This window comes from Podospora pseudocomata (genome assembly GCF_035222375.1).
Source record: "Podospora pseudocomata strain CBS 415.72m chromosome 1 map unlocalized CBS415.72m_1, whole genome shotgun sequence".
Classification (NCBI taxonomy): Eukaryota; Fungi; Ascomycota; class Sordariomycetes; order Sordariales; family Podosporaceae; genus Podospora; species Podospora pseudocomata.
Window position 1 is genome coordinate 965,933 of NW_026946363.1, and position 18,909 is coordinate 984,841.

Genomic DNA, 18,909 nt, shown 5'->3' on the forward strand with positions numbered 1-18,909 from the left:
TAGATAGATATCCAAACACCAAAAAACCCAATTCAATGCCATCGCACGGCACAGAAATGATGAGCACTTTCCCCTCCCGTCCAAAATTCCTGGTTCCATCATGTATGTGCCTTACAAAGTCGGACCGACCCACGATAGGAAGCCCAAAGCCGAGCAGCATGCATTTCGTCCAAAAGTGACAGGGGGGCGTTGCTGCACCTGAACAAACGACGGCGTGGAAACCGCGGGCCGTCAGTCGGGCCTTTCTCATCAGCTCACCATCGTCCTATCATTGACCGTCCCATCTGCTTGAAAGCCACTCTGAATGAAAATGATCAAAATGAAGGGGCAGATATCTTCAGATGGAGAAACCATCCCACTGTTTCATCCAAAGAAGATTCTTTACCCCACCACTGAACACGCATGACAAACAAATTTCTTCGTCATTCATCAGACAAGCACTGGGAGCAGAGCACCCGCTTCGCTCCCCAGGCGGCTCCGGCATCCTCTTCCCCATGGGGGTAGTCCCTCCCGCTAAAGGTCTCAGGTTACACCCGCTAACGACGCCCTAGCGCGAAATGCTTGTTCCCTTGTTAGCGTAACCGTTTCGCTACCAGCGTGACATCGTGGCCTTTTGTCTTGGTCTTTCTTGGACTGGTCGGCATCAGGCACATGCGAGATTTCGGTGCCAAAGACATCATCGTGTCACAAACATCAGATGAAGGGGCAAAAAGTTGTTTCAACACATTATTATTCGTAAATACCATCTGAGCATCCTCACAGTTGGCAGATTTGGTTTGGTATCATGCACCTTGTTCCATAGCCGACCATCTTCCCGCTTGGGAACACCTAGATTACATCAACAACTCAACCCATTTGCGACAACACAAATACAACCCATCGGTATTTCATCAAACTCTCGTAATATCGTGAGATGGTGCTTAGATGGCATCGGCGCGGTCAGCATTGCCGGAAACGCCCCTCGCGGCGGTCTCAATGACGGTACCATCGTCGGCGAGGACGACCTTATCGACCTTGAGCGAGGCCTTGACGGGGTTGGGCTGGTCGTAGACCCAGTTAAGCTGCTCGAGGGTGCGGCCTTGGGATTCAACGCTGTAGAAACAAGGTGGTTAGCAAGGTGTAATTAGGTGGACGGAGAACAGGAAAAGCATACCAGAAGAGGTACCACATAAGCGCCTCAAACAAATCCCAGCCGACGAAGACGAAGATGTACTTGTATCCAATGTTTCCGAGAGCAATGGGGGTGGCGAACTGGTTGATGAAGGAGACGGCGTTGACGATGAAGCCGGAAGCAGCCAGACCCTTGGCACGCATGGTGGTCTCGAGAGCCTCGGTGGGGATGACACCCTGGAGGGGAGTGTAGGTGAACGAGAAAATTACGTTGAAGAGGAAGTAAGAGGCGAGAGCACCCTTGCCGTAGCTGAGGTCGAAGTTGCCCTCACCCCTCTCGGCCTCCTGGTTGGCAATCACGGCGGAAAGACCCGAGTTGGCAGCCAGAGCAAAGGAGCAGAGAGTGGTACCGATGATGAGGACCTTGCGGCGAGGCATCTTGTCGGTAAGCGTGACGGCAGTAAGGGCACCAATGGCGGAAATGCCCTGGTTGAGAATGTTGTAGCCGAGCTGCTGGGGAATCTCAGTGACACCCAACTTGCGGAAGATGGTGGTGTTGAAGTAACCGAGACCGTTGCCAGAGAATTGACCAAAGATGGAAATCATGAGCACCTGGGCCATACGCCAGCGGCCGTTGTGGGTGAGGAACAGGGGGCGATAGTCCCACCAGACCTTGTCGATACCGTCGAGCTTGATACCCTCTCTCATCTCCTCAACCTCAAGCCTAACAAGGGCAGAGTTGGGGTCCTTGTTGCCGTGGTACTTGACAAGGAAAGCGATGGCCTCCTCCTCGCGGCCGTTGGCCATCAGGAAACGGGGAGACTCATCCAAGAACCAGACAGCACCCATGACGAGCACGCAAGCAGCGGACTGGAGAATTAAAGGCACACGCCACGACCAGTTGTTGCCCATGTAGTTGGTGCCGAAAGTGACAATGGCAGCGGGAATGGCACCACCGAACCAACCGCAGTTGTAGAAACCAGCGAAACGTCCACGCCAGTGTGGGGGGGCGATCTCGATAGCGTAGGCGGGGGCGGCGACGGTCATAACGGCAATACCCAGACCAAGGACGAAGCGACCAACGATAAACTGGGGGGTGGTCATGGCTGTGGAGATGATAATCATACCAATGTTGATGACAACACCACCACAGAACATGCCAACGCGACGACCATAGCGATCCGAGAGGATAGCAGCGAATGGGGCACCAACCATGGCACCGACAGTGTAGAGGGAGAAGATAGCCGAGACAAGCGGGCCGGTGTCACCGACGGGGAAGACGGCCTGGTAGGACTCCATGGCGATGATTGAGGTCATGAGGGAGCCATCGTAACCGTTGGCACAGGCGCAGCAGAAGGCAATGAAGACGGACACTGCAACAGGGAACTATGTCAGCAAAACGAAACCCCTCAGATGAGGGGGGGAAACACTGACAGTAGAGCTTGAGCGACTCCTTGCTGTATGGGTTGATGTTGGCCTCCTGGATGGCAGCATAAAGCTCGGCCTAGAGAAAACAGTCAATCTTCATCCAAGCACAGCAGCAGTACAAGAACCAATACTCACATTGTGGACCACCTTCTCCTTCTTTGCCTTCTTGGCCTTGCCGGCACTGGTGAGGGTAACCTCGGGAGAAGCAGGCGCCTTCTCAATGCTGTGAGAGATAGCGTGCTTCTCGTCAGAAGAACCGTGCGACGACATCTTCGCGGTCGAGTCCAAGCTGGGACTGTTGGATTGGCGGGAAGATGTTCAAGCTGGGAGGTCGTGAGGACGCACGATCAAGAGAAGTGAAATCCAGAAAGTTGGGGACCCCAGTGGCACCTTTTAAGGATATCAAAAAGAAGGCACGCACACACACGGTCGAGCCCTCCTGGGGTAGGTAGCATCTCGGTATAGGCCATACCAAAAAGATTCCATGTAAGTAAGCCCTGTAAGATGCCGTCTCACACCAGCCAAGGTTTCATTCCTGTCCGCTTTGGGACTCGGAGTGCCCTCCTCCGAGGTCCTCTTTTGGGAGGGAGGAGGATGCAACGCCTGGCGCGCATTATGATTGACCAGATATTCTCCGACTGAATATGGGCCTTAGGCTTCTCCGGATCTGCTCCCTAGATTTCCCCATGTTCACAGGGGGTTGAGGTGGATTTTCAAATTCGCGCGAAGTGGTCTCTGCTTTCCCGAGTTCCTCTTGCAAACATGAAGGCGTGACCTGAACGCGTGCCACGATCCTGACGGCTTCCGGGCCTTGGTTCCTTGAGTTTAGCTAGGTAGGGTGTGGCGGCCATCGGCCACTGCTAACGGCTTTTTTTATTGTGGATGTGTGGTCCTTCCTGTCTCAGCGCCCAGACAAAAAAGAATGATTCCAGATCTTTGGTACCAGAACAAATTTGACGTCCAATGTTTAATATCAAATACCAAACCCTCCCCTCTTATTAGGTGACCCTCCCTAAATTATGCCTCTCCCGGCCACGGACATGTTCCATCCACGGTCCCTGTTTTTGCTCTGGCCAAGCATAGATCGCACTGGTCGACTCGACAAATTGCACACTCGCAAGCAAAACCGCCGTCTCGCCTCCCCTACCCCAAAATACCCCAACCGTGGTAGTCCGAGGTGGGTATCACTACAGGCTCGCGCCGCCTGCACGTTTTCCGGGTCACACTTTTGGCCTAGGCCCACTCACCACTACAACAACAAATCCCACAAATCCATGGTGTCCAATTCACCCCCCCCCGGGGGGGGGAGGGGCCTTCGGGTGGATTTGCTCTGCTGTTCCGTAAAGTCGGACCATCCTTGTGCATAGACGAGCCGGAAGGATGGCGCTAAACACCAGATTCTCAGTATTCCAGGTGGGTATCAGTGGGCAACGTGTGGACCGTTGCAGTTCCAGACCCGGCCTCCAGGAAACATATTCCGTTGGTGCTTCGTCTAGTGTAGTGTAGTGCTTGATCGAAAAAGACATCTCTCCTCACGATAGACGAGTCGCCTGCGAGGAGTGTGATGTTTGTTGTGAATGTTCGGCAACAAAAGTGTAGCGAAGCTAGGTGGGCTGCATATTCTTGGACGGGATTTTTGCTCCAAACGAGTGTACCGTTTGCGCCCTTGGGAGCACGTAATGATCTGATAACTTGTTTTGGTTTGGCGAGTTCGGAGAGTTTCTATTCGGCATCTAGATGGGGCTTTCGGATCGTTGTGAGGCGGGATCCGATTCAACAGTTGCTAGGAGCAGGTGACAGTTCGTGATCAACCGCTTTCTAATGTCCCGAGGTCAAGCTGTCAGGAAGAGGGTCTTGTCGAAGTCCTGTACACCGCAACATACGGAGTACCAAGGTAGTCAAGGCTTGTCATTTGACAACATTAGTCGTCTCACAGTGAAACTCCCCTTGTTACCTACCAAAGAGCCTCCAAGCAGTGAAAAAAGTCTTGACCAGCGGCCGATGGGTAGAAAGCTCGGTAACCTAGCTTGGCGCCCGTGATGCTGTTCTGGAGCACGCTACCCAAGAGCGAATAGATCAGCGGTAGCCGCTGTCACGGTGCCATTCTCCATGCAAGCTGGAGGCTCAACACATGAAGGGCAGGGATAGGGGACGACGTGGATTCGTCTTGTTCCATTCCCTACCCCAGAAACCCCATATGCTTACTCCATCGTAACCTTGCCGAGCAAGGGGCCGGTCTGGAAAGCAGGACCGGTGGGACGGTGTATGCTACCATGTGAAATATGGCGGTCATGATGGTCAGGAAGTCGAAAAAGCTTTTACTGTGCCAAGGTAGTCGCACCAATGTTGAGTGAGGCTGAGGTATGAAGGATCAATATCCTCAAAGGTTGGGTTCCAGATCATGACGAAGATCTCGTCCAAATGGTGGCGACCAGCCAGACATTGAGCCTTTGTGTGAGGTCTCAAGCGGAATCTCTTGCAGATGTAGAAAAGATCCATGATTTCCTCCCAACGAAAGGTCAGGCCCAGAAACGTCAGCAGCAAACCTCGCTTATGCAGAGATCAGGAACATCTGGGGTGGCAAGTGGCTCCAGCCATCTTTAACGGATGGACATGCATGGCGTACCCGTCCCTAGGTGGCTCCGTCTGTCGGTGACCCCTATTCTGGGCAAGCTTGGTGTGTTGCAGCCATCGGGGGAAAATCTCTGCCCAGGCGAAGAGAGTGGGTGGCCGATTTGCCGTTGGGTTCAGGAAAAGTTGACCTACTCAACACTGATGTCCATTAGGCCTGGCTGGAGCATCTCAGTTACGGTAGGTGGGTTTGCCTCCGGGGAGGCGGAAAGGAGAGCAGAAGAGTGAGGGTAACATTTATTCCGCCACACGTACAAGATCGGACATCTAGCTCCGTCGAATTTGGGTGTCTTCCTACTCGACAACCGGCTCAGTATAACTGGTCCCTTTCGGTTGTTCCTCAAACCTCACATTCTCTCTCTGTCCAAATAAAACTAACGCCGCATCTCAGGAACTACCTCGTGGTTTCGTTCATCTCAACCTCAGTCTTATTTGTCTGCTTCCGCATCGCGTTCTCCTGCAAGAATCGAGATATTCCCTCCTTGGCGACCTCGCTTTGTGAGTGCAATGCCATGACTCTGCCAGCAAACGCAACGGCGTCCTCAAAACCATCCCCGCCGCAGCCGTCAACCTCGACGCCATCAGCGTTGACGTGAGGCTGACCTCGAAGACCAATCTGGGTCCAAAACGCCCACTTCGTGATAGCCGTTTGCTGAGTATCTCTCTTCGTGAGTCGCCTCGCCAACCTGTAGACCAGGTGGTCCAGCGATAGGCGATCTCGCACAATGTCCTCGGCGGATCTACGAGGCAGAGATTTCTCCGACGATGGAGGTCCCTCAAAAAGGATATTTGCCTGTTGCTCATACTGTGACTTGTCTTCTACAGTTTTGGTGGCAGGGTCATCAACCTCCACACCATGCAGTTTCAAGTCCGCCCGTACATATCCACCTTTTGCGAGCTCAAGCCAGGTTCTTCGGGTGCCTAGAACACGACTCAGTCCTGCAGCAGGACTTGTGCAGGGAAGGCCAAGGTCAGCGCCAGGCAACCAAAGTTCGGTGAGAGACCTGCTCGCAACAGGAACGTCTGTGGCCAGGGCGAGTTGTGCCCCAGCGCCACTCGCAATACCGTGGATCTTGCCCATGACCAGTATGGCGCTGCGGCGAATCAGACTCATGACTTCAGCACAGAGGGCGAAGATCTCCCTGACTTCCTCCGGGGAGCCATTCTTGATTTCCGTCAGGTGATGGCCAGAACTGAAAACCTTGAAGCCAGGTGAAGCGAGCACAAGCAATTTTGGCAATCCTTTACGCTCTTCTTCCCAGACACGGCTGGAGACAAGCCATGCGTAATCATCTGCTTTGCCCTCTTTCGTAAGGAGCTCCTGAGAACGTTCCAGGTGTCCAAGAGTCTGGGGCTTAAAGGCGGGGAGAAACAACTGGCGGCCTGTTTGTGGGTTTGTGTTTGCTTCTATCAACTGGTCTTTGAGCCGCTGAAGCTCGTGCTTCGTCATAGCATTTCGTGTTCCGTAGTCTCCAAAGTGGAGGTAGCTCGCGCCGGAAGGCAAGGGTCGGTGCGTTATTCGAGGCAAGAGTGCGCGTGACCTCGCAACTCCTCGTTGAATCTTGTCCATGACCTGAGAGTTTATGATGCTGGATAATGTGGGGCCGTGGGTTGGCGAGATGTTGTCAAAATGCGTGGATTGAGAAGGGAATTTATCCTGCTATACATACAGGGGCGGAGGATGTTTGGCGGCTCGGCCTGCGGTTTCCCCTCACTCCAACCCCCGCTCTTGGTATCGCCTACGGACAAAGTAAAACACCAACCCCGCTACCCATAACCCGACCAAGACAACGGCGGGAACAGGCGCGAAGACAGCTCCCCGAACAACGACAAACCCGCTGACCAACGCAAACACGATTGGGATGGCAATAAGGGGTTTATATGGCCGAGCCAATTGCGGTTCCCTGTACCTGAGAACAATAGCCCCTACAACCGTCAGAAAGAAGAACGTGTACTCTCCCAACCCGTTGAAAGTCAGCAACGCCCTGAAGTTTCCAAGCAAAATGTATAGCGAGGAGAGAATTGTGGATACGATGATGGCGTTGACTGGGGCGTCCGACGTCGTTTCGCGCTCCTCCGGCTTAAACCCAATGCGCCCAACAATGCTGAGTGGCTTGGGCAACCAGCTCTGATTTGCTGCTGCGACTGCCATACGTCCGGCCACAAATGAGTTTCCTAGGAGAGAACCAGCAACCACTAGACAGATGAATACAGCCGCAAGGATGCCAAAGGCAGGACCAAGAAGTCGGGTTATTGCCGTCTGCAAACGTTAGCATGACTTCGACAACAGCAACTTGACAGGGTATCAACTTGCCACAGCAACGCTATCCGTTCTTGAAACCACATTCCATGGCAGTAAGATGTAGTAAGCTGCGTTGGCTGTGATGAAGCAGAGGATGATGGTCGGTATGGAGGTGTTAATGGCCAGGGGTAGTTGGCGCGCCGGTGATGAAAGCTCGGCAGAGATGTAGATCGCCTTGTCCCAGCCAGAATATGCCCACAGAGCAGCGTAAAGAGCAGCGGAGAGATATCCAAAAAGCTCCCACTGGGTAACATCGGCCCAATGCGTCACGCTGCCGTCGGGGTTGACGCTGTCTCGATATCCAAACCAAGGTTGCTTGACCCAGTCACCACCACCCACCGTTCGGTTCCGATCCACAAGCTGCAAAATGACAACAACAACGCCCGCAATAACAATCGCGGCGATGGTGACAAACTTTGTGACGACAAAGAAGTTATTGAGCCTTGTGCTGGCCTTGGTACTGATCGAATTGGCGACACTGATGACAGAAAGGACGACGATCGAAAGCAGTTTGTGAAGGAGGGTACCCCCTTGATCTGTGACTCCGGCAGCTGAGTAGATGCTTTCAATGAAAACGATGCTCAAGATGGCCAATGTTGCGGGCATCACTGCCACTACCCAGGTCCAAGCCGCAAGGAAACCAAACACGTCACCGAATATGTACTTGAGGTACGGCTGTACACCACCTGATCATACAGTCAGCATCTTCGCTTGACCTCTGTCATCCTGCCAACCTGAACTTACCTTCGCCAGGAATAGCAGTCCCCAACTCCGCCATAGTACTAGCTCCAGTCCATGCCAATACACCACCCACAAACCAAATCACGAGAGCCGCACCAGGAGAGGGGACATTGGTGTCGATAGAGCCAGGGGAGGTGAACACGCCACTTCCGATCACAATACTGATGACAATTGCAAAAGCCTCCAGAGTGCCGAGATTGCGTTTAAAAGTCCCAGTTTCTCCTCTTCCTTCCTCCCCTGAACCTGTGCGTTGCCGCGTGTCCGCCCCGGCGACTCCAGCATCCAACGCACCACTTGTTGCAGCCAGCAGAGGCCGGCGTTCTGGTTCTTCTGATGCCATCTCGTTGTGGCCAACGACAACTTGTTACTGTGTATGGATCGGTGCTCTTGAATGTACTGAAAATGGACGATTGAGTCAAAGGGCTGGGATGATGTAATGAGGAAGACGCGAATTCTGATGTTAACAAATGTGATGACTCGTTCAAAATGGCGGCTGTTTACTTGGGGCCCAGCAATCCCCGCTTTCCTGACCTTAGCACGTAATTTTGATTGGACCTGACGCCTCGAAATCTGGGGCGCGGGAGCTGCCGCCATGGCGTGAGCTTGGCATGACTTGGTTTCAGGCGGTTGTGAGCAAGCTGGAGATGTAGAGGTCCTACCTAGATAGAAGATCATGAGGACTGAAAATATGTAAATCTCAACAACTGTGGTGGGCTCTATTTGAGTAGGTAAGGGCATTCTTTTTTATTGGGACGCTTTACAGTAAGTATCTCCTATATATCAGCCCACAATGTTACACGCTGCATGCTTGTCAACAAGGATCATGAGTTCAAAGCAGGATGTCAGTGCTCCTGATAATTGAGCAAACAACATGAATGGAATGGTTCATCGGCAAAAAGACACGAGACACTATATCACCATTTAGGTTAATGCTGTACTGTAAAATGAGCAAGAGACCTCATGCTGCATGTGATAATGATCTCTTTACCGCCTCACACTATCACTTGCCACAAAAATAGCAGTTGGGCTACTTCGATGAGTTACAATGTATGATTAAATTTCTGAGATTGATTGCTTTGCTTAGAAAAAGCACATAAGCAGCAGCTGGCAGTCTGTCTGACACTACATCGACCAAAGGAGGCTTGTAGATAGACTGACCAGCTTTGACAGTCACCTCGAGAATGTAAGAGCAGTTATATATCCAACATCCCATTTTTGCATGTTAAATCCGGGGTTCCACAAGTCACTTGAGAGCTGTGAGATATAACATGCCAACTGCCTAGGATCTGTACCAAGACCATCGCTTCCATTACGGCTATTCTGTAGCTCTTACTCCAACGAGGTCTCATTTTTACGGGGACTCTTGCCCTCCGTGTTGGTTCTGTCTCTGCACACTGCTCCTTGTTCCTTGCTCTTTGCTTGACCAGCTGGCACCACTTCTACATCGGGGTTGCGTGCCTTCCTTCTTACCTTATTTTCCATCTTTCCTTCCTTACCTACCTCTAAGACCTAAAACCTATTAACGTATATTATAAGCGAGTCGTACATATAAGCGAGTCGTACAGTCTCCACCACGACGCGTCCTCCTTACACCTAACATCAATTTTTTCCACAACCCAATATGCCTCCTACTTCAAAGGAAGCCAGGATACTCTTAGCCCTTGAGGCTCTTCGAATCAATGAAAAATTAAGCCTCCGAGCTGCAGCTAAGCTCTACAACGTACCAGCTATGACTCTCTCTAACCGACGCGCCGGCCGGCCTGCACGACGCGATATAACACCCAATTCGAAAAAGCTGACTCAATCGGAAGAGGAAGCTATTGTCCGATATATTATTGAGCTATGTACGCGAGCTTTTCCACCAAGATTGCGTAGTGTAGATGATATGGCCAACCAACTGCTACGCGTACGCGACGCACCCCCTGTTGGCAAGCTCTGGGCACATAACTTCGTCAAACGCCAGCCACAGCTCCGTACGCGTTTTAAGCGTAGATACGACTACCAGAGGGCTAAGTGTGAGGATCCAAAGGTCATTGCCGAGTGGTTTGCGCTCGTACGGAACACTAAGGCTAAGTACGGTATTGTAGATGACGATATCTACAACTTCGACGAGACTGGGTTTATGATGGGTATTATCTTCGCGGGCATGGTAGTTACGACCTCGGACGGCCTTAGTAAGGCGAAACTAGCCCAGCCTGGTAACCGCGAATGGGCAACGGTAATCCAGGGAGTTAATGCCCTCGGTTGGGCCATCCCTCCTTTTATCATCTTGGCCGCGCAGTACCACCTTGCCAACGAGGCACTAAGCAAGCGCAGGAGAGCCAAAAAACACGTGTGCGGCTTGGAGGATCACTTACTGTGCAGGATGCACACGATCTACTTGACCAGAAGGCCGTGGGTGGGGAGGCAGTGGAAGAAACGCAGCCGGATGGTAGTGGTGTAGGGGTGCTTGTACAAAGGTTCAATGCTGTGGTGTATGCGGCAAGCCTGGCCATAATGCACGTACTTGCCAGGAGGCTGTAGAATCGTCTGATTCGGCTGTTTCTGATGTAATTATAGTTGGTTTCTAGTGTTGTTATGTTGCAATTGAGGATAGTTGTTGTAGGGTGGTGGAGACTGTACGACTCGCTTATATGTACGACTCGCTTATAATATACGTTACTGTTTTTCCTAGATTTATCAGCTGCCATTCTTCCCAGTCATCTTTGTCTCAGCCAAGGCTTGCTGGTTCTGTTTTGCTCACTCTTCTCTTGACAATCACTGAGCTTTGCGGAATCAATATTATAGACTTCAATCGATTTCAATCTGATATTGACTTCCTCGACCGACACTGTCCACTGTATGTTGTTCCCCATTCCTGTTTTGCTATTAATTGTCCATTTTCCCCGTCTCAATCTTGCGTCACCCGCTAACCATTTGACTCCAATCATACTTAGCCAAGCGACCCAGCCAATCCCTCAAACAAGCAATGTGTCTCCTGTCCCGAGTCCGCCACATCTGTGGCCACATCTCTCTTGACCCCAACAACGACGACGGATACTCCTGGACAGTATTCCGAGCCTGCAAGTACGCCGACGAGCTTGATGACACACTATTTTGTGCCTATGGAGAAGGAATGGTCTCGCAGACCCACACAAAGTTCGTCGACCGAGACGATTTTTGCCCTTCTTGCTCTCAGGAAGGGGGCGTGAAGGAGAAAGAAGACCCGGGCAATCTGGCCGACGATGAGAACTCGCAGCCGCGCGAGTAGAGTGGTCCCAGAGGTAGAGGAGTAATACAGCGTCGGTAAGTCAAGCTGAGATGGGGACAGTGCTGAGTAAATGCTAAATGGATTCTTCCTTCAGGGGGGTGAGGAACCCAGAAACTGAGAGGATATTCACAGTCTGGCGTGTCCGGTTCGAAAAAGCCAACCCCTTTAGGCCGTCTTGGTAGATTTCTGCTGGGCACGAGGAGATTGTGACTCCGGTCACTTGCCCCACGAGAACTTGCTCTTCCTGCCATCAGGAGTGAACAAATTTTCACCATTGGCTGGTTCTGCCTCCAATCAGGCTGCAACAGGTAATATCGGATATTGCCCGGTCAACTTGTCGGCCTCGATGCCCTGACCTAGAGCGGATGAAGGGTACCCACCCCATGAGGATTGGAAAGACGAGAACAGCAAGAAAGGTTTACATCATGTGCTGTTGATAAGGGATATCTTGGGAGCAGCTTGGTAATTATCATTTCAGGAAGGACTGGGCTTATAGAATCATATTCACATAGACAAGAAATAACTCGAGTCTTGCAACGAAACTATCCTCGCCAGCACTGTTTCTCTATGATAGCTGTTATAAGAGCGCGAGTTCTTCCATCTCGTCAAAGCTCGAGTGGATTCAATATCATCTGAAGCTGCTCGTGCTTACTGGTGTCGTTGCAAACACTTCTTTAACACACAGCCATCACACATGCTCGACCGCTTCATCTCGTCATCTGAGTTCCTGGCGTGATCCAGGCACCCGACGTGCTGTCAAGCATCTCCAACCGCACCTCGGGCACACCCTCATCCTGAAACAGAATTTCTCCCCTCTGACCCAGCCATTAATTGTCAATAGTGTACGTGTTCCCACTTTGTCCTCTCGCTTTGTCCAGCAACTCAAGCAAAAAGTAAGATAAACACCAAGGTCTCCCTTCTTGTCACCCTGACAATCAAGGTCGAGCTCATTGCTGCGTGCCAGCCATGAGACACAGAAGTCTTGGTCTCCCAGGCTGGCCACCCACCATCAATAGTTCATCGCAAATTCGCAGCTCCTTCCCATAAACATCCTCCCACACATCGATACCCCCAAAAGCGTCAGCTTCTCCCTCTGTATAACCTCAGCCATCAAGGTCGGAGATAGTGGCAACTACTTAATAGTAAAGCTTCCCTTAACTAGCCGACTGCCTACTATCATCAATAATCCACTGCAACTTCACGACGCCTCCTCATTAAATAGCCTCTACCTGTACCTGTACCCGTGTCAGATCCTCCCAATAGCCTGAGCCATCAAGATCCAAGAAATTGCCTCGTCCATGGCGTGCAGAAACCTTTCTCTGCCGGCGGTCGCATCCATCGCAACTTTACAGCCTCTCCCACGAAACATTCTCTTGTAGAGCGAGATTTGCAACATGTTGGAAGCCCCCTTTCCGCCTCGCCCCGTCCACAAAGGTAATAGACACCGCCATGGCCATGGGAGACCGGATTTTGTCTCCCTCACGAACCGCACCCGCGATCAGCAGTCCATCCCAACTCCAACAGCGCTCCCACGAAACGCCCTCCTACACAGTCTCAGACTCTCCCCCCCCCCCTCTCCTTGCCCCAGTCATCAAGGCAGCAAGCATCAGTTCAGTCAGCAAGGTACCAAAACCATGGACTACATAAACACCCTTTGGCCTCCCCCTTTCTGGCCCCCAGGCTCGTTGTTCTCCAGTCTGTTTGACTTCCAGTCCACTCCACAATCATCAAACGCAACAACCAAACCAACCAGCCGCACCAATCTTCAACCACCCAACTTTCGATCAACCCAACCCCGTGCCACCGTCAGCAGCACTTTATATACACCTAATCACCATCATGTGCGTCAAGGCCATGGCCGTACATACCCACCCCGGCAAGGGTGTTGGTCACGTCAAAGACATAAACAATTTCAACAGACATGTCTGGGTCATTAAAGACCAATGTGAAAAAGGTCCTTGCCAGGACGCTGATTGTACATTCGACACAGTCTCGAAACAGGAGGTTGTTGGGCAGAGAACATGTGTGTTTTTGTTATCTAGTGGAGCAGTAAGGGGTGGCGGAGGCAGGAGAAGGCTGACAGACTGGAGAGAGAGGTGTCCTGAACTGGGGATGGGTAACATCAAGGCTGGACCTTGATGGATGTGTGTTATTTGCTGTGGTTTTACGTTTTGCTTCTTGTTGTAGGCAGGGATCTGAATCCATGCTCAACATGCCTCCGGGGCAAATATAACGGTGATTGATGGGCCTCTAGGAGGATGGTGTGGGGCTTGGATTGGATCATGGCAGGATAGTTTTGCAATTTCACCTTTGACAATAATGCAAGTAACATGGACGAGTCAACAAGAACCAGGTGGTTGAATATGGTCTCCACTGTCACGAATTGCCATGTCCTGTCTGACCAAGTGCCAAACATGCCGATATTCACAGGTTCAGCGAGCCGCCGGTTGGATTGACAGCATGTATAGGGTATCCATGCCTTGACGTCTAAATACACTGCATCACATCATCGCTCAAGAAAGCAGAACACAACACTGGTGCTAATAAAGCTTCTGAATTATTGAGCATCTGTCTAGCCACTCCCACTTGCCACATCGTTATAATGTTCCAACCTGCCACCGTCTCCATCGCCCATGGTCCACCGTTTCCTCAAGCCCTTCTGCTCTTGAACACAGCCTTGCTGTCATCTGTGAAAGTCTCGTGCAGACCAAAGAGTTTCTTGCCACGTACGAGTTGCATAAGCTGGCGTTCCCCTGATGTCACACGGACAAGATTCTCGGGCATGGAACTCTGTTCTAAACACACAAGTCCGCGGCATGTTCCGGTATGACGCTCCTGCTTTCCACAATGACCTGAATTTGACTCACGGGGTTGAGATGCTGCATCCGGTTGCTATTGTTATTGCTGTTGCTGCGGGCCGGAAAGGCAATGTGATCTGCAACAGAGGGGCGCCATGTAGTGATGGAACCATAGGTGGACAGGTCTGGGACTGTTCTCCAGAAGGTGAGAAGAGCACCATTCTCAACTGGAAAAGACTGGGTCGGGTGTCTGAGGCAGCGGGATGTCCAGCCGTGATGGGATGGTGTCCAGATTTCCACCTGGGAAGCATGACATCGCGCGCGAGCGGGAGGAAGTATTGATCATGGTCTATGTCGCGGAAGACGACGCGAGCTCTTGGCTGTGGTTGAAGTGGTGGTTGAAGTGGACGCCTGAATGCCAGCAAGGTTAGCACGCCGCCATTATTGGGGAATGGAGGGGAATCCTACCAACATGCTCGGCATTTTCACAGCTCCGCTTCATTTTGGACTGGTTGTCCGGACACAATCCAGCCGCTTCAAACACTGTGCTGTCAGCAAAGTCTTCGCTGAAGACTCGAGCTTGGTAGGCAGATCTGGCACACCGGGAAAATCCAAGAACCAAGAAAGGGAGGAGAATGTTGGAAACATACGCACCATTGACCGTGCCGACGATGTCGAACTCACCGCCCGGCCCGACTGCTCATATTGAGCAGTCGTGGCCAGGCGGTGAGTCGATTCTCTCGGGCTCCCCCGTCAGTTGCTTGTTCTCCTGGCCACGCGAGGCGAGCAAGAGCTGTGGTTATGAGTGGGAGAAGAAAAAGAGTAGAAGGATCTGAGAGTGAAGAGAGAGAGAGCAGATAAAAAGGAAATTCTCAGAGAACTCTGGCGGATAGACTACGTCACATGTGGACGAGCTAGAGCCAACCAGACCAGACATGATCCCCACTGCTGCTTCAAACAACTGAAAGCAGTTGCCAACCAGGCACGCCTGTGACCTCTGGCTAGGAACGGGCTAGCTTGCCTACAGTCTGGTAGGACTGTGAGCACCTGCCGTTCAAAGTCAGTGTATATTTGACACCAGAACTCCGATGATACCCGTCATCTGGTACGTTCCATGATCGTCTGATTGCGCAATCTCCCATTCCAAGGCAGCTGAGGCCGTCACCCAGAGGGAAGGTAGGCACTGGGCAGTAGCCCGGCCTGAAACAAAGAGTCACTGTGTTTGTGTCTCTGTCTGAGCAAGAGAATGTGTTGGCCATCCAGGTGAGCTGATTTCTTCTCCGCGGGCACTCCTTCCAATCATTGAGGTCCCATGTTTGTCCACCTGATTCTAGTCTCTCACCAATTGTTTCCCCAATCACAATCACCCCCTCCCCCTTCCCGCTCAACAAACAGCTCGAACCAGAACCGCCAGGCAGCAATATGCTCATACGTCCGAAGCCGCTACTGGTGCGGCTGCCACAAGCTTGAGTTCGGGAAGCGGTGGCGGTCCATGGACTGGGTGGTTTGAGAGTAGGTATGAACACTGGCAACTTCCCCGGACGGAAATACCTTGGGTGACGAGGAAGACTCGCATCTGGAAAGATACTGCAGTGACGAGGAGTGGCTTGGCTAGCCGAAAGCGAGCGGGATGACGCAAGCAAAAAAGCAAGAGGAAAGCAAAAGGCCACGCTCGTGGAGGCGGAGATGAGAATGCGGACAGACAAATCAGAAGAGCAAGATCAAGCTGAAGGAGGGCATGTACTGATACAATGATTAGATGTAATAATAGGAATGATGTTTGCTTGAGGGCCAATGTGCTTTGTTTATTCCGTTGGTTTCCCATGCTATCTTATGTTCCAAAGAGCCAACTGCAATAACATGAACGCTACATTTGTACGCCGCAGAGAAGATCTATCTGGTAGTCAAGGCACAGCTGGATCACTAGTGTACAGGGCGGGCTGTGTCATTTTGATTGTTCAAGATGTTGTGTGAATGAAACTGATTGTGACAAAGCCCAATGACTGTTTTTAGTGAAATCCTTGTACAGGTCACTCCATTTCTCGGCCCGTCTCTCAATCTTCCTCCTCAAACCATCCCCATTCCCCTCCTCAAGCCATCCTCTCCCCACCCAACCTTTGCCACTCAAGGCACCCAAACCTCTCCTCCGATGATTGCGTAGCTTCGTTGAGATTACTTCGCACTGAACAAGTGCTTCGGCGGCGGCGTCCTGGAATTGGCGCTGGAGGTCGGGTAGCCGCCCGGACTAGTCGAAGGATTTGGAACTGTCTTTATCTTGTTGAAGAAGCGGGAAGCCCAGACGGAACTGTTGAACAGCAATGTTAGGAGATGACAATCATCAAGGCGGAAATGCCATGGGCACAGAGAGTAGGGAATTGACTCAATGAGGCAGCCAACATACCATTTGAGTTTGATTGTCCGCGACGGGGGATGATAACGTCGCTGGGTGATTGAGCCGCGCTGGGACAATACCTGATTGTGACCGGGGGTGGTCTATGAATAGGTGATAGAAATACTGAAGGACTGGACGGGGGGCTAAGAAAAAATCGGTCAGGGATCGAAGTTGGGTAAAAGGTAGAAAAGAATGAGCCAGATCAGAAGAATGTACTGAAAGTAAAAGGCGAGGCAGCCAGGTCGATAAGTGAGTGGAAATCACCGAAAGATGGAGTGATTGTGTTGTTGTTAGATGTCATGATGGTTGATGTTGTGCGGAGAAGAGGAAGAATTTCCGCAGAACTTACCTTAGTAAAAGAGTCTCAACAGGATAGGAGAGACAGGAAAAGAGACACCCGACAGGGCAAGGGCGGAGAAGAAGGACCGGGAACGCAGTCCTGTGCCTAGTACGATACGAAAGCTTATTTCCTTCCCTTCCTTCTCTGTTGATCTCGTACTCACCTCAAGCAGACAGCAAGATGTGGGGATGGACAAATTCACACAGCATCGCCAGGCGAAGCGATGGCAGTCGGTCCCAGACACTTGTTGACTCTACCCCAACACAAGATTGCTGGCATGGTCGAGCCCACTTTCCTCTACGCTCTCAAATCTCGCTGGGGCTGCCGATTTCGTCAGGCATCCTGTCGCCGGCGCCGGTCCCGGGTGGGTCCGGAACTCTGCGGAAGCATGTCAGTCACTGCTGTCAGCAGGTCACTAGGCAACGACAAGGTTGGAAATGCAGTGATAAGGCGCTCATGGCTACCTAAATATTGGACTTCATGTTGGTTTTTATGGCTATATTCTCTGAACAGAGGCAGGTAGCAACACTTCATGTTGACAGACAGGTCTAACAGCCAGTCTCCTGGTCCTCTCCATCCTCTTTGTCTTCTTCATCCTCCATGCTCACTCACGGATCGCCCACGTAAGCCTGTGGATGTTTTCAGGCGTAGTTCTGCAACAGCCACCGATCAAGAATGAACTCCATCCCCCAGTATCATAAGCCTCCTTGACCACCATAGCAAGCTGACGTTCCCATGATACATCCTCCGCTGTCTCCTTGGAACCCTCCCCCGATATCTCCCACTCCTTTGTCGCAGTATTGTACCGCTCTCCCTCCTTCGTGCCATCAGGATACAATACCAAACCAGGCCATTTTTCCACGGCCCCCGTCGCGACCAGCTTTTCCACAGCCTTGGTAAACTGTCGAACTAGACCTTTGAGCTTGGAAACTTGCGTACAGTTGATCCCAACAAACTGTGGCGTCTTACTTCCAAACTCTTTGCTAATCATAGCGGCTACCGCGTCTTCTACACTAGTGCCATCCGGCATTTTGTCGTCATCGCCAGGGAACAGAACACTGATCCAGACAGGAATGTCATGGTAAAACTCGCGCGGGCCTAGCGTTACCCCTTCGCTGATGTCCGCGTTCAAAAAGCGCCTGATTGCTAGTATCTCGTCCAATCGAGGGATGGTCTCGAACGCAATGTAGGACACATCGAACAGCAGTTTGGGGACTTGAACATAGAGGTTGTACCGCTCGCTGTGCCAATGAAAGAGTTTATCGACGATGTCTTGGGAAGGCTCGATGTCGTAGTGGCCGGTGTACTCAGTTGAAGGTATCATCGTAGCTCCATACGGTCCAAGGCTGAGAGCGACTCGGCCACCAACCTTGCCGGCGGCCCTCCTGGCGATGGAGACAGCATCTTTGAGGAAGTGGCCTATGTTGGGGAGGGGCACACCGTTCGGCCTACATGTAGTGGATTAGTTGGCTAGAGTGTTCACTCTAGAGCGGACTAGGAAGAGTGACAAACTGACCAGTTCTCTGTCTTTGTATTCTTGAACCCATCGATCGACACCTGGTATGTAGCGGTTGTGATGACATCTGCACCAGCTTTGGCAAACGACATCTGGCAGTCCGCCAGGGTTTGCAAGTCTGTCAAGAGAAGGTGGGAGGACCAGAGGGGCGTCGACTCGGAGAACTTGACGCCATGGATAGTTTCGAGGGTGGTTCCAAGACCACCGTCAAGGAATTTGATGGTTCTAGGCTTACGGCCCTCCATTGTTGGCGTCTGGAAACGAATCGACATTATTCGATTCGATGATTCTCGTGAGCGCACGAGTATTTGGAATTGTTCTCCGGGGTCAGAAGGCAGACGAGATCAAGGCTCAATTCGGGCTACACCATCCAATGAGCGCAGCATTCGCTCAAGCTTGCA

General features: G+C 51.7%; 5 protein-coding genes across 5 annotated transcripts; all 5 read right to left on the bottom strand.

The window, feature by feature from the left end:
* Positions 1-563: 563 nt before the first annotated feature.
* Positions 564-2,808, bottom strand: QC762_105590 (uncharacterized protein; the record flags this gene model as incomplete). Its single annotated transcript, XM_062884948.1, has 4 exons — positions 564-1,092; positions 1,154-2,483; positions 2,545-2,614; positions 2,674-2,808. The coding sequence occupies 4 exons, from the start codon at positions 2,806-2,808 to the stop codon at positions 921-923; spliced, it is 1,707 nt and encodes a 568-aa protein (XP_062747866.1). The 3' UTR covers positions 564-920.
* A 2,755-nt stretch (positions 2,809-5,563) lies between these two features.
* Positions 5,564-6,739, bottom strand: QC762_105599 (uncharacterized protein; the record flags this gene model as incomplete). The annotated part of the gene is made up of 1 exon (XM_062884949.1): positions 5,564-6,739. The coding sequence occupies one exon, from the start codon at positions 6,737-6,739 to the stop codon at positions 5,564-5,566; it is 1,176 nt and encodes a 391-aa protein (XP_062747867.1).
* A 141-nt stretch (positions 6,740-6,880) lies between these two features.
* Positions 6,881-8,918, bottom strand: QC762_105600 (uncharacterized protein; the record flags this gene model as incomplete). Its single annotated transcript, XM_062884950.1, has 3 exons — positions 8,216-8,918; positions 7,487-8,157; positions 6,881-7,429 (listed from the first exon to the last, which is right to left on the bottom strand). Exons 1-3 carry the CDS (start codon positions 8,550-8,552, stop codon positions 6,881-6,883), a joined length of 1,557 nt encoding a protein of 518 aa, XP_062747868.1. The 5' UTR covers positions 8,553-8,918.
* Positions 8,919-11,012: 2,094 nt separating this feature from the next.
* QC762_105610 (uncharacterized protein) lies at positions 11,013-11,221 on the bottom strand (the record flags this gene model as incomplete). The annotated part of the gene is made up of 2 exons (XM_062884951.1): positions 11,013-11,069; positions 11,126-11,221. The coding sequence occupies 2 exons, from the start codon at positions 11,219-11,221 to the stop codon at positions 11,013-11,015; spliced, it is 153 nt and encodes a 50-aa protein (XP_062747869.1).
* A 6,299-nt stretch (positions 11,222-17,520) lies between these two features.
* SAM4 (AdoMet-homocysteine methyltransferase) lies at positions 17,521-18,857 on the bottom strand. The gene is made up of 2 exons (XM_062884952.1): positions 18,509-18,857; positions 17,521-18,440 (listed from the first exon to the last, which is right to left on the bottom strand). Exons 1-2 carry the CDS (start codon positions 18,778-18,780, stop codon positions 17,597-17,599), a joined length of 1,116 nt encoding a protein of 371 aa, XP_062747870.1. The 5' UTR covers positions 18,781-18,857; the 3' UTR covers positions 17,521-17,596.
* Between the last annotated feature and the right edge of the window lie 52 nt (positions 18,858-18,909).